Source organism: Anas platyrhynchos, chromosome 22, assembly GCF_047663525.1.
Source record: "Anas platyrhynchos isolate ZD024472 breed Pekin duck chromosome 22, IASCAAS_PekinDuck_T2T, whole genome shotgun sequence".
Classification (NCBI taxonomy): domain Eukaryota; kingdom Metazoa; phylum Chordata; class Aves; order Anseriformes; family Anatidae; genus Anas; species Anas platyrhynchos.
Window position 1 is genome coordinate 2,873,922 of NC_092608.1, and position 13,948 is coordinate 2,887,869.

General features: G+C 48.5%; 1 protein-coding gene across 1 annotated transcript in view; it reads right to left on the reverse strand.

Annotated features, from left to right (window-relative positions):
• NOC2L (NOC2 like nucleolar associated transcriptional repressor) overlaps positions 1 to 13,948 on the reverse strand; it is a 36,231-nt gene that overhangs the window by 21,128 nt on the left and 1,155 nt on the right. Inside the window, exons 4-12 of the mRNA XM_027443365.3 lie at positions 13,568 to 13,696; positions 12,833 to 12,953; positions 12,197 to 12,287; positions 11,650 to 11,728; positions 10,017 to 10,127; positions 9,393 to 9,506; positions 8,551 to 8,739; positions 6,262 to 6,401; positions 2,106 to 2,217 (exon numbers count right to left, since the gene is read on the reverse strand). Coding sequence (XP_027299166.3) covers positions 2,106 to 2,217; positions 6,262 to 6,401; positions 8,551 to 8,739; positions 9,393 to 9,506; positions 10,017 to 10,127; positions 11,650 to 11,728; positions 12,197 to 12,287; positions 12,833 to 12,953; positions 13,568 to 13,696 — 1,086 coding nt within the window. The remainder of the gene's footprint in view (positions 1 to 2,105; positions 2,218 to 6,261; positions 6,402 to 8,550; positions 8,740 to 9,392; positions 9,507 to 10,016; positions 10,128 to 11,649; positions 11,729 to 12,196; positions 12,288 to 12,832; positions 12,954 to 13,567; positions 13,697 to 13,948) is intronic.

Below are 13,948 nucleotides of genomic sequence, written 5' to 3' on the forward strand. Positions count from 1 at the left end.
GAAGCTAATTTTAAATTGGCATGCCAAGCCTGCCTGTGGGGAGATTTCCACCTTGTTTATCCACACCTGCCTTCCAGCAGATGAGCCACCGCTTCTCCTGCTGCAGAAACTAGTGCCTGTCACAAAATAATTGAAGTGCTGGGGGAAAAAAAAATAGCCTGGGATCTCACAGGCCCTCCAAGGGTGGGAACAATACAAAAATAAAAGCCTGCCTGCTTTACGCTTTCTCTCAAGCTGTCTCCTCTCATCTAAGAGGTGATTTTAGCAAGCTTCTTTCGCTCCCCCCCGAAAAGCAGAGGCAAAAGAGGAGACAGCCCTGGGTGCCCGTGCTGGGGAGCATCAGCTCCTGTCAGGCTGCATCAAGCAGCCAGCTCTCATTTCGACTGGCAGGGGCTTGGGGAATTCCCGTGCCTGGGGGAATTGCACAAACATTCAATCTGCTGGCTCCTGAAAGCACGGCAGCGACAGGGCTGAGACAAGAGGTAGCCAGGGCTGGGATTCTTGATGGAGAGGGGGGAGGGAAGCAATCGTGGTCCCTTCTTAGAGAAGGTTTTCAAGATCCACACTGAGGCTATACAAAGCTCAGCCACGTTTTTTTTCCAGGGCTTTGTGCACGTCTGGTGTCGCTCACTCCAGAGCCTGGCTACGTTTGGATCCAGCTGCATCAGCGAGTGAGGGGCAGGCTGCCGTCCTTCACAGCAAATGGAGCATGGGAAGGCTTCGATCTGCCCCCTGACCCCAGCCCTGCCCCTTAAACCCAGCATTTAGGAGGGGCTGAGCAGCGTGCTGCTTCTCTCTCACCTCGCTTTGGATGCTGGGTTTAAAACGTGCTGGTTTTGTGACACGGTGTGGTGCAGGACTGTTTATCCCTGGCACCTTGGGTTCAAATTTGAAATTAAGGGCTAGGAACACGTGTGCAGGCATTTTAACCCTGCCCCCTGTCTCTCCTTTGTCACCAACACCTGGACAAGGCAGGCCCAGCAGCGCCTCACACGCAGCAGGCTGGGATGTGGTGGGGAGGAAGCTCAGCGTGCGCTGTGGTCACGGCTGGCTGGGGCCCGACACACGGATTGCAGCCCCACGGTGAAGGAGGTTTTTTTCTCTCTGAGCATTGAAAATTAAAAATAAAAAGCAGAGGAACCGTCCTGCCCCCCAGGCTCTGCTACAGCAGCGTGGAGATGCCTCTATGGGTGGATGTGGCTGGCAGAGTTTCAAGAGTGTGTGAAGGAGAGGAAGGAAGCAGGCAAATGGCAAAGCCGCACAGGCCAGGGCCAGGGCGCAGCGGAGGGGGGCGGGAGAGCAGGAGGAGATTTATAAACATCGCTGGCTTCCACGGGCTCAGAGGATGTGGTTTGCAGAGGACGTTTACAACAACACAAAACCACAAAAGCCTTGGCTTCAACAGAACTTGATTAGGAACGAGCCCAGCTGACTCAGGTCATTTGTTACAGAAGCCTCCCTCATTCTCCTCTAACAGCCAGCCTCACGCTGACCTTCGGGGGCTTTGCATTCCTCACCTTGCCCCATTCTCCCTCAGAAGTGTTTCTTCAAAGAAAAAGCCACTTCTGTACTGCCCTCTCACAGCAGCAAGGCAGGGAGACATCAGGAATCTGATCTATGGGAATCTGGATGGAAAACACAAGGCACCAGTATTTCACCAAACAGCCTGTGTTTCGCCAGGCTGCCTTTAAGGGGATCTTTTTGACCAAATTAAGCCTTGGAGCACCTTTTTCCTTCCATCTCCCTTTGTCTGTGGTTATGACAAACTCTTCCATTTGCTAAGACACAAACACATCAAGGGGATCACGTAACAGCTTCGGGACTTACTGCAGCCAGTTGAATCAAAGCTCCTCCTTGGAAACCCTTTGCCTATTCCAACTGCATCAGCCAAACCACCTAGGAATGTCTTTTTGCACCCAGCTGATCTCAGATGGAGGAAAATTATGAATTTAATCCTGTTTGCTAACCGCACGCTGTCTGATGGTGTTTGCCAAGGGGTTTAGGGTGTGAGCAGATCCCAGGGGGAGCTGTTGGTGGGTATGGTAAATATAAACGTGTTCATTAGGTAGCAGACAATTGTTGCTACACCAGCAGGACCCACTGACCTCCAGGATAAATGGCAGCACGGGGATGAAGGTCCTGGTGTTCTCAGACAGCAGCGTAAGGGCACGGATGCAGTGCATGCGCAGCGGGTAGAACCGAGCTGTGGGCACCAGCCTAGAGGGGAAAAAAAAAAAAGAAAGGATATTAGGCCAGGATAATACAGGAGCTGCACTCGCAGCCCCCAGCAGCGTTTTAGAGCCCTTCCCACTCTACAAAAAGGAAGAGAGCTTTAGGATTGCACAGCAAACTGAGCTGAAGCTATCCCACAGCGGGGAAAAATTCATGCGTGCTAAAGCTGTGACACCAACAACCAGGTCCTGCAACCAGAGCACCAGGTTCTTCTGGGACAGAGGAGGGGAAGTGCTACGAGAAGTGGCAGGAACCAGCAGTGAAATGCTCAGCTGAAGCACTGAATTTGCCAGAAATGGGCTCCCCCAGCACACAGGAGGGACTGCAGGGAGAAGGTGGTAACCAATTTCAGGTTGCGTACCCTCTGCGTGCCCACACAGCTTGTGCTGTCACCTCAATAGCCACACTTGTCACTTGGAATGTCAGCAGGGCAGGAGGAGCTGGACCAGCAGCACGTCAGAAAGGACAGAGCAGGAACGAGAGGGGCATCACAAGACCCTCTCAGCCCTCTCCAACAGAGGAGGAATCGCTCAGCTGCTCCTCTTTCAGAGAGGAAAGAGGATCGAAACTGCTAGTGATGAGCAGGGAGGGAAAGAGGCCGCCTTTGACCATGCTTTAGGCTGTTATGCCCTTGGATATTAAAGGGAAATAAGCACAGCTGCCTCTGTAAGGTGGGGCACCGCAGGCTCAGCTCCCCCGGTGCCACCTAAGCCAGCAGCAGAGAACACAGAGCCCAGCATCAATCCCATGGCTACCCCTAGGACACCAAAACTCGTTACCTTACCCCTCCAGAAACCTCTTGCTATGCACACCTGTACTAGAAGACAAATGCCCCCAGCACTAACAAGTTTTTTCTTTTTTTTTTTTCCATGGAATTCTCAAACAACAGCCCTACATCCAATAAATCCCTCCCTCCCCACCCAAAAAGGGTTTGATGAGAAACCCAGGGGAGAACACACCTGACCTGGCACCATAAATCACCTCCACCTCCCCCACCCTCCCCCCACGCTAAATAGTGGAATAATTATCACTGGATCCATTATAGGAATAAATCTACTTCCCGCCCCGATCTGGCACCACTAGAGATGACGAAAGCCATTCTCAGGAATTAATTGATCGAGGGATAAACCTGTTAAATGTATAGATTTACTGTAAACCAAGACCATTAATTTTAGAGTGCTCTGCGATGCAACAATCTGTTTAACTTCCCGATGGCTGGATGCTCGGGGAATACAAAACACAGCTGGGCCTTGGCTCTGCTGAGGAAGATCTGCCCAGGGGTCACACCAGCAAGTTCAAATCCACTTGCTCTGGTTTACAGCTCATGTTTTTCATCTCAGAGAGTGCTCTCTGTTGTCTTACCATCACCATCTCCTGCAACACCTGCCCTGCTTCTCCTGTGCAGCAGGCTGTGGTGCAGGGAACAGCCCCAAGGCACTTGGAGGCTTATTTTTACTAGATACAGTTCCTTCTGCTCTACTCCTGTCTGGTCACAGTCTTTTTCTGACTGGGGAGAACACAGAAAGCTTCTTACGGTATCGGTCTCTGCCCCACCAAGAGGGGACAGCCAAGGGAAGGAGCTGAAGGACACCAAAGCTGTGCTTGCATCTGTACGTGCTGGGAGGCTGGAGACCAACCCTCACAGGGCATCACAAATCCTCATTTAACTACAAGCCAGGGCAGAACCTCACATTTATAGCCTGGAGTAAGAGCAAGGTAGGAAGTCAAGCAGACAAGGTCAGGAGAACGCTTGCCTTCAGCCTGGAAAAAGGGACAGGAGCACCTGCAACAACTCTGACACACAAAAATAAGCAGGAAAGACAAACAAGTATGCAGACCAGACCAAAAACTTTACAGACCACAGAAGCAAAGAAAAGCAGACATCTCCTTTGTGTTCTGTCTCTGCAATGCCTACAGCACTACCCCAGTGGTCAAAGCAACTGCAACCTTTCAGCTGTTTGCAAGATCAACACCGCTGATTTTTACAAGGCAATGCCATTAGCAAACTCAGCAGCGAGGCTTTTTCCAGCAGCCCTGAAGTCAGAAGCGATCAATTCCAACATTTTTCCATTCAGCAGTCTGCCTTCCCCGATCACATCTGAGCATGTGCAGCTTGGACACGTTTCAGGAACGGACCCCATGCATTATTAAAAGTAGTTTCGGTGTGTTTTATATGCTGGAGAGCAGGGAGAGGGAGCAAGGAAACGAGGGAGCTGATTTTAATTTTAGCAGCAACCCTCTGCTGCTAGTTACCGTATTTAATCACATTTCCAATTCTGCCTCGGTCCCTGCCTAGAGCAAAAACAAACCGATGAGCGGTGGTTTCTCTGCAATCCCCTCCCGAAAGCCACCAGGGTGGCACAAGGAGCTGGTCCTGCAGACAGACACCCTGCTCGCTGCCCTTTCGCTGGAGCAAGGCGCCACCTCCTGGTTCTGAAGGCACTTGGGGAAGGAGAATCTCCTCCAAGGGCTATTTATCCCCCTCCGGATGCTCCCAGGAGCACAAGAGAAATGTTCTGCGGATGGAAAAGCCGCACAGCATCCTTCCCTACCACCCCATCACACACACCTGGGATCTATTTCTATTTTCCCCGTGCTAAAATTCATCTCTCAGGCTCCCCAACCTTTGACACCTTGTCAGACGGTGGCTGCACTTGGTGCCGAGCACCTCTGCGCATCGCTGATGCGAACAAGTTTTATTTGCTGCTCTTGCTGAGACTCACCCAGTTCACCTCTCCTTGGCCCCAGCTCGCTGATTTATCTGCCTGGACAGGTAGAAAACTGCCTCGACTTGTCTGCAGGACAACTGGAGCTCGGCAGCAGCAGCGGGAAGCAGCCTGTGCACATGGGGGATGGGGAGAAGGATGTATGCACACCAACGATCGTTTAAATCTGCTTATCTTCATCACCACTTGGGAGTTTTTCAAGACCAGGCGGGTGGGGTTTTAAAGCTGAGAATCTGGTTACAGAGCTAACAGGATTTCAGGGATCACCAGAGATTCAGAAATTCCCTCAACACCCATTAACAGCAGCTTCAAAGCAGAAAAAAAATCAAACACACGGGGTGATAGGGGAAAAAGATAAGTGAAGTAAAAAAACTGCAAGCAAAAAACAATGAGAAAAGCTTTCATATTGCTCAAAATAAGCAAGCAGGCTTGTGCACAATTAAGACTTCAGCACACTTCTGATTCCAAAACCAAGTCCTTATCTCCTCCCTGATTTCCAACTCCCCTCAAAATAGCACAGCTCTGAGACTATGAGGAACTGCTGAGCATGAGCATGGCACGGCATGCATGCACTTGGACAGCTCCACAGAAATACCCAGACAGATATAACTTCTTGGAAAAAGCTCTCAGGAAAGGAATTCTACCTGGTGCTGCCACTCCTCTACTTGTGAGGACATTCCAACAGATGTTGAAAGGCAAAACTGTCCCGTCTGGGTTAGTACTTCACATGAATGCTTGGAACTACTCTTATTTTAAGCTTACCTGTTAGATAGTGTCCTCTTTCTCAATGAATTCTAAGAAATACAAAGCTCCAGCAGTTCAGGTATCATGCTTTTTAGCAAAGCAGAATTGGACTAGGCACCAAAACTAACTGCATTGCCTTGTGTCTCCCCAGCTCCCCACGAGATGATAGCAAAGAAGGGTTTAGGTTGTTCAGAGATGCGCCCAGACTGCACAAACTCCACAAATAGTCTGCAGTATGGCAAAAAAGCAGCTGACACTACTTTCTGTCCTCACTGCTGTTCACCACTTAGCTACTTTTGAGCCCAATCCTTCCTGCAGCATCTGATTTCACACCCCCTGAGCCCGTGGTCTCAGCTGGTGAAGCAGAGGCGCTGACTTCCTCTCCAGCAACCCTTTAATTCCTTCATGCAACGTGCTCGCAACACGCCTGCAGCTGTAATACCTCCATCAAAAGCAGCTCTTGGGTTAAATCCGAATCACATAACAGTACCACCCCTTTGGAACTGTTTTACCACATCCAACAAGAGAAGGATTGCCAGAAGAGAAAAAAACCACTTACTTTATACAGCCAATGATGACCTGTGTCAGAGGATAGATCAAGGGCTCCATGACCTCGCTGGGGTAGATTGTGCTGAGAACCCGACACCAGAAATAGAGGCAGTGGACGTACTGCCAGTTGTAGACAGACTGGAAGTTCTCCTGCAGAAAAAAGATGAACAGACTTGAAAATGGGGCACCTGAGAGGGGCTCAACTCTAATTTCTCTCCACAATTCATTTCTTTCTCCTGCAGGACACTGCGCACTGCCCAGAGGATAACTCACATTCTGGCTGTGGCTTTGATGCTGGTGGCTCTTCCACCACCCAGCAGAGTCAGATGCAGCACGCCATAATTTAGTGCTGGTTAGTGCCTTGAAGGAAATAATGCACAGCACAGCCTGCTTTTCTTCCCAAGTACGGCTCATTGGAGAGGGATGATTTAATGACTCAGCTCCCAGCAGATGGTGAGATGCGGCCAAGCATCAGGAAGCCTTTAACCGTTCACTCACAGGCCTGGGGACAGTCCCTAAGAACCCCCAGGTAGGAAGGCTGGAAAGCAGCACTGCTCTGACAGCCTCATCAGCTGCCTTCTGGCCTCTGCAGACCAGAAAGGAGAGAAAAAAAGCATGTAAACTACTACAGGAGGAAATTCCTCTGGATTTCCCCTCTTTGTACTCAGACTCTGGCTGTGATGGGGCAGCTTATCCTTCCCACTCAAGGCCTCCCTTCCCTCAGATGTGTTAACCAACCTCCCTGCCCACCACCCCACTATCTCTGAAGCATAATGCCAGTATTTTGAAGATGTTTCTGTGAGCGTTCACTGTCACAGCAAGCACCGAGCCATCAGCCTAGCACTCCTCCCTGCTTTTGGGAAAGACACAGTCCAGGCCAGTTGAAGTTTTCAACTGCAGAGTAAAAATGACAGAGCTGAGAACAAACTTGCAGCTCTGTTTCTAAGCCAGCCTTTATGGTTACCAGCAAAAACAATGCAAGAGGCCAGTGTGTCTGACACGCCGTGACACCAGAACGGTGGTTTCAGGCTGGCCCAGACCAAGTCTTGCACAAAATCCAAGCCACGTGGTTTTTCAAGAATGTTTGGGCAAGCCCCTACTCCTTCCTGCCATGTGCTGGAGCAGCCCATAGTGCCAGAGTAAACAGAAGCCCAGAAAGAGTGCAGAAGTCCCTTAAGGACACTCTTTCCAATGAGTTCTGCAGGCCCAGAACGCACAGCATTGCACCAAGATTTTAGGAGATAAGATTTTAAAAGGTGCCTCAGCTCCAGCCTGTTTCACACAGGCTTTCAAGGTTCAGGTCACCCCTTTTGTATGGTGAAAACAACATGTGCAAGTCCCAGAAAAAGCACAGAAGCCCTGAACTGCAACCACCGGCCCAAATCTTGTGATAGGAACTTAGGCTGCAGCTGGAAGTGGCAGAGCTCTCACCAGGTCACTGAGATGTACCAAGGTTTGTTCTCAGCTTCTTCTGTAAACAGCGACCTGCTCCTGTAACCACCTTCCACAGCCACCCACTGCTCAATTTAAGTTAATTGGCTTACTGCAAGGATTTATACCTTTTGGTTGTGCTGATGTCATTTAAAATTCCCGCAACCCTCCCCAGCTGTGAAAACAAGTGGATTTAGGTCTTGTCTGGGCCAGACTCAGTCTTACACTGAGTGTGTAAGAAGCCACCACAATCCAATTAGGGCAGGCACATACATCCCAGACTTCGTTTATCCCCATGTCTGAACAGCCAGGAGATTTAACCGGTCACCAATCCTGCAATGTTTGGGAGCAGCTCAAGCATTAATCTACAGGGATCCGTTTTGCTGAACGTGAACAAAGCCAGGATTAACAAGCTGACTCAGATTTGCTAGGTCAGACTGGAGGCGGCCCAAATCAGGGCTGTTCCCAAAAAGTCTGAGCTGCTTTGTTCAATTGGACGGGCAATGCCAGCTGCTGATGGATTGGGCAGACACACACACCAGGGTCATTCCTGGTCTTCTTTACCCTGGGCTTTTGCAACAGAGGCTGCCAACTATAAATGCAGAATAGGGAGAGGGGAAATCCTTGCAAGATGAGGAGAGAAAAGTGACTCCCACCCCCTGTAGTGGCCTGTTCTCTCCTTCCTTGCTGAAAACTAACACACAAAAGAAGAATTCACGGACAGCTATGAAGATTTCAAGCTCCCAGTCCCAGCAAGTAATCCCTCGGCATGTTATGAAATGGATCAGACAATTCCTGACTCTTCAGAGAGGCCACCAAAAGCCTGAGGTGGCTACAGTGGCTTTCCTCCCCACAGCAGGGCACCTACCTTCTTCTTTATGGTCATAGCACTGCGCAGGTGGATGGCGAGCTGCCGGATATAGATGAAGGCGTGCTGGTAGGAGATGTTGGTGTCCAGGGCATACATCTCTGTCAGCGTCCGCTGCATGAAGTTGATCATGGGCAGCACACTGGGAGAAGTAAATCTTGAGTTCTTCACAAACGAGATGTACATTTGCTGTTGGGGAAAGAGGATGATGTACTTGTTGTCAGAACAAAACCAGTGTTTTACCGACCTTCCCCACTCAGGCGTTCCCAACCACCTGCAAAGTGTTCCTTTAAAAAACAGACATTTCACAAAAAATATTTGAAGAGAATTCAGTCTACTCCTCTCCAAGGAAAGAGTCAGAATCTTTTCTCACTCAGACATTGTTTAGCAGAGCTTAGAAACGTCCTTGCCATTGCTCCTCCACAGGAGGAGGAAGGAGCTGCAGGATGGCTTTGAGCCACACACGCTGCAGGCTGGTCACAGCAGTTAATGCAGCTCTCTGGTAACAAACAGTGGTAACAAAGCAAACTACACTTGGGAGCCTCGGCCATTAGCTGAGAGCAGCACTGAGTAGCGTGTCAGCACTTGAAGAAAGCCCTTGAGAGGCTGGAGGATGAGTATTCAGCCAGCAGACAGGCAAGTACCAGAGGCATTCTCTGTGAAGCCCAGGCCTGTGTGCCTCTCGCAGGAACAACAGCAGCGAGCAGGAGACTCTGACCTGCAGAATTTCTCCCATTTTACATTGCAGGGGAGCCAGCACCTTGCCCTACCTCAGAGGCTGCCCTAAGTTCTTTGCATTTGACTTCAGAAAAGCTGCAGAGCAGAGGAAACAGCAGGCTCACCTTCAGCAAGGTGTGCAGGTACGCGTCTTTCTTGTGGCGGCAGATCTTGTTCAGCACGAGGAAGGCCAGCACTCTCACGGTTTCCTCGCCCGTGCTCCACAAATGAACTACTCGCTGGGAAGGGAAACCCACAGATAAGCATCCCAGCCTCGCCCTGCTACAGCTTTTCATTTAAACATCACCCCCTTGTTGCCCTCTTTCGCTCTTTTCCGCCCCCATTGTTGTTCTTAAGCACTCAGCAGTTGTGACTAAGTTTCTGCAAAAATATTCCACCCACAGCACGGAGTGAAATGCTATCACAGACACACACAGACTCAGGCAGCAAGCACTCCATCTGCAGCAGGGAAGCAGACAGCTTCCCCAGAACACCCCCGTGTCACTTAGCGTAGGGACTCGCGCTGAGTGCACACATTTTGCTCACTCAGCTTTCCCTGAAAGAGCTCCACGGCACTCACAAACCTGGAGGAGAAAGCACAAATCCCCTCTGGGACCAGAAGAAAAGCGAGGGAAGAATGCAGGAGACTGGACTGTCATGTTTGGGGTCCAAATACCATGAGGGGCTCGTTTGGAGGGGTGAAGAAAGTGCTTGAGAGCTACACGAAGCACCACAGCACGCAGCCTTACCTTGAGAAGTATACGGCACTGCTTTGGGAAGGTCAGGTAATAAGGCACTGTGGCATTGACATGCTGAAGGACCGCTGCTCCAACAGAGGCTTCTGTTAAACAAGACAGGAGCTATAAGGAAAAAAAAAAACAAAATCCTAGTTAGTATAGTCCTCCTCACATCTTCCTTTAGCATTTATAGCATTGGTATTTTGCTGTTCCCAAGTAATTCTGGGCTCCAAAGGACTGGAAGAACAGCCCAGCAGGAAGCTGAAAAAAAACAAGCTGTATTTGGAATGGAGCAGGTCCACAGCGGGTTAAATAATTCCCCTGAAGGAACAGCATCTTAGCAAACAGGAGCTCAGGCTACCAGCACCTGAGTTCATCACTTAAAGCCTCACTCAGCTGTACTGCAACAACTCCATCTCCACGAAGCTTCCAGCTTCTTACAGGCAGCGTGACACTGATGCCATTGTCATCTCACCACAGATGGCCGAGGCGTGATGAAGACACTCTCAGTCTACACACAGCTTGCTCGGAAGCAGACCATCTGAGCTGCCTGATGACTTCCAGTGCTTCACCAGATTTTTTTCAGGGGAAGCAGGAATGCTACCGGGTATCTAGAGGTTAATTCGAGCTCAAGAAAAAGGTTTAAACATCATCTTGGTATATCCGGGTTGTTCAGCTCAGTTCCCCTGCAGCCAAACCCAAGCACAGAACTTTGTGCTTTCTAATTTAAGCTCGAAGTCATCTCAATTTCAAAGAAGTTCTGCACAATGGAATATCCACTCCTGCCTGAAATCCCAACTGCTGTAAGCAGAGACATTTTTCTAACTTTGCTTTCTTTCTCATTCTCCTCCTTGCACTGCAAGGACTCTGCAGTGAACAAGTCTCCTGCAAGGTCCCTCACACAACAAAAAGAAAACACTTTTCAGAAACTATCATGCCAGAAAAACCCTGCCACAAAGCATGAGGACACTCAGAAGGAAGCACAGGACCAGGAATTATTTCCATCACTGGACTGCCAGCTTTTCCTTTTCTTCTGCAGCCTTTAGTTCTGCTGCTAAGAAGCACCACAGCTTCAGGAAAAAGCTCTGCTGATCAAAAGGCTGTTTCTGCTAAGTCATCCTGCCCTCATTACCTCACAGCAATAAGGCATCAGCATCCCCCCCTTATGTTCCCTGCCCTCAGTTTCTGAAGAATGTTACAGCGATACTGTTAGTTTTGTATTTTTTATGTCCCATACTTGGGGATGTTACAGCTTTCCACCTTCATATTTACTACAAGAAATGGCAAGATCATAACACCAAAATATGCATTAGAAATTCAGAATGCTGGAGCACAGCACTGACAACCACATGGACACTAATTATTTTGGCAGACAAATTAAGGCAAAGAATTGCCAGAAGGTTTAACTAGTCCTTCTTTACAGACTACCTATTTTCAACCAGTTATTCTATAGAGCTCTGTGCTATTTGTTAGACCAAAAACCTCCAAAAACAAGAGACATGCAGACTCACAGCTCACAAGTGCCCAAAGCCCCCAGATGCACTGAGACTGCGGAGGGCAGAAATAATCTCAGTGAATAAATTAATAATAAGCCCACTGATGCACAGATGAACCCTGAGAACACAAACATGCTGGAATTTCTTACTTGGATTGTACAGGTCAGGTACATTCTTATGTCCAGTCGCAGCTTGCTCCAAATTGGGCTGCTGGAAGGGAGGACCAACCTGGAAGGAAACAAGAGTTGAGTTTAGCTTTAAAAAAAAAAAAAACACAAATTAATGCTTCAGTAACAGAACAGGGAGCTCACTTTCTTAGTATTGCAAAGGGGAAAAACAACCGCTTTTAAAGCAAAAATTAAAAAAAAGTAATGATTTTGTCACAGATGCAGAGAAGCACTTCTCACAGCATTACAAAATTTGATTCAAGGCAGAGTTCAGCTTCCCAGCCAGGTACCCAGGTCTCAGACTGATTCAGGGAAACTAACGATAACCAGGAAATTGTTATTCCTGGGATCAGTCTCTTCCAAGCTTTTGGCATTGCACTTACAAAGTAGCGGCCTTAAGCCACCCCAAAATTCAAACTCAACCTACACCAGCCAGGCTCGTGCAGCAGAAAGGTAGAACTGGAGCTTCTAGAACTAAAGCCCCGCCAGCTTTCTCTCACCAGCAGTTCTCAGATCTCCTCAGACTTACTTTTGTTTGTTCTTCGGGGCTTTTATAAGCAGCAGCTCTTGCAGGCAGTGGAAGAGGTCCCGGACACAGAAGGACACAAGGGCATTGAACACTGTTTAAAAAAAAAGTCAAAAAAGCATTTTTAAGTGACCTTCCACATATTCCTGGATTCTCAGCTAACCTGAAAAGAGCTCTCTAAGGAGATGAAGCCACCGGAGCCTTCTCTACTCTCCACGTGAAGAGCACCAAGCACAAAAGCAGCCCGACCCTTCACCAGTGCTCTGCCCCAAAACATAACGGGGATTCATAAATACTTTTTAAAGGGTTGCATAGGTACCTTTTATAGGGTCACATGGGTTATAGAATGGGGTAAAAAGACAAAACAGCTCAGTAAAATTAGTTCTAAGAGGCCACAGCAAGAAGCAGCAGCAAAAGTTGTCCAAAGAACTTCAATGTGAGGATTTCAACAGAACTAACTTTGCTCAAAGAGATATAATACCACTCTCACAAACGTGAAGATAAGCCACTCACATGAAACTTACCCTTCCACAGGCTTTGTTAACTCCTGTCTGTACTTATTCTTTTCTAATAGCTGACATTCCCCTTCCCAAATGAGCTATGGGTACATTTCACACAGAAGCACGGCAATCAACTCACCTGCAGCATCAATGACTTTGTACTTGCTAGGGTCAGCCCCGTCATTATCTCCTTTGGTAGTTGCTACGGCCGCTTTGAATGCTTGAGTGATTTCATGGAAGAGCTTTGGTGTTAGCCGTCTCTGGGGAAAGAGCAAGACAAGCAATAGTCAAACTCTGAAGCACTCCTGGGACAGGAGAATTGGAATTACTGGAAGCTTGGTTGCAAAAATAGCTCCATCCTTTCACGTGAAGAAAGGTGTGAAGACAGTTAACAAATGCCAGCGGCCTTCACTTGCTCTAAAATAGGTTTCTAGGACATTTAATTGGTTGGGGGATGAGGAACAGAGACCTAGCTGCAAGCAATTATCCAGCCTGACCTTTCCCTCCCCCTCTTGCAGGCAGCAAGCTATTTTATCATTGCTCAAAATGGGACTTCAGAAAAGTTCCTGGAACTGTCACAGACACAGCACTTAGCAAGGCAGTGAACAAGAATTAATCATCCTGTCTTTTTCTGAGCCGTTCCAGTTTCTCCAGCTTCCCCCCTCTGACAGAGTCAGAGTAATCTTGCAGCCCAAGCAAAAATTGCAGACAAATCATATCGAAATCACAAGAAATCTACAGGCAGGACTGTCACCATCTCCTCCGTACTTGTGAAATACGAACAAAACCAAAGGTGGTCTTTTAGAGGTGGTGACACGTGGAAGAATGTTAAAGGAGAACACTCCAGTGCCTTGTATTCTAGCTCCCTGCTCACCTCCGCAGCTTTCTTCCATTCTTCAACCATCTTCAAGCTGACAGGAATGGTATCAGCTTTCTTATGTTTGGCTGTTTTACGTTCGTCTTCATCTTCGTCTTCATCGTCTTCATCTTCATCACTCGCTTCCTAGAAAAGTTTTTTATGAAGACTGAGTAAATGCTTACAGACTTATTTTCTAGCCCTGCCTCTTTTGCTGAGTGGCTGCTGAAGAGGAGAGCAGGCAGCAGCAATTGTTATTAATGCTGTTAGCAGTGCTTTGTGTAAAGCACTAACAAAATTAAGGTTACCACAAATTCCCCAAAAAAGCTCCTCCCTGGACACCTGCACCACCATAGGCCCCACTACACTTTGTCCCTGCACTGAAACTCAAACACTTAA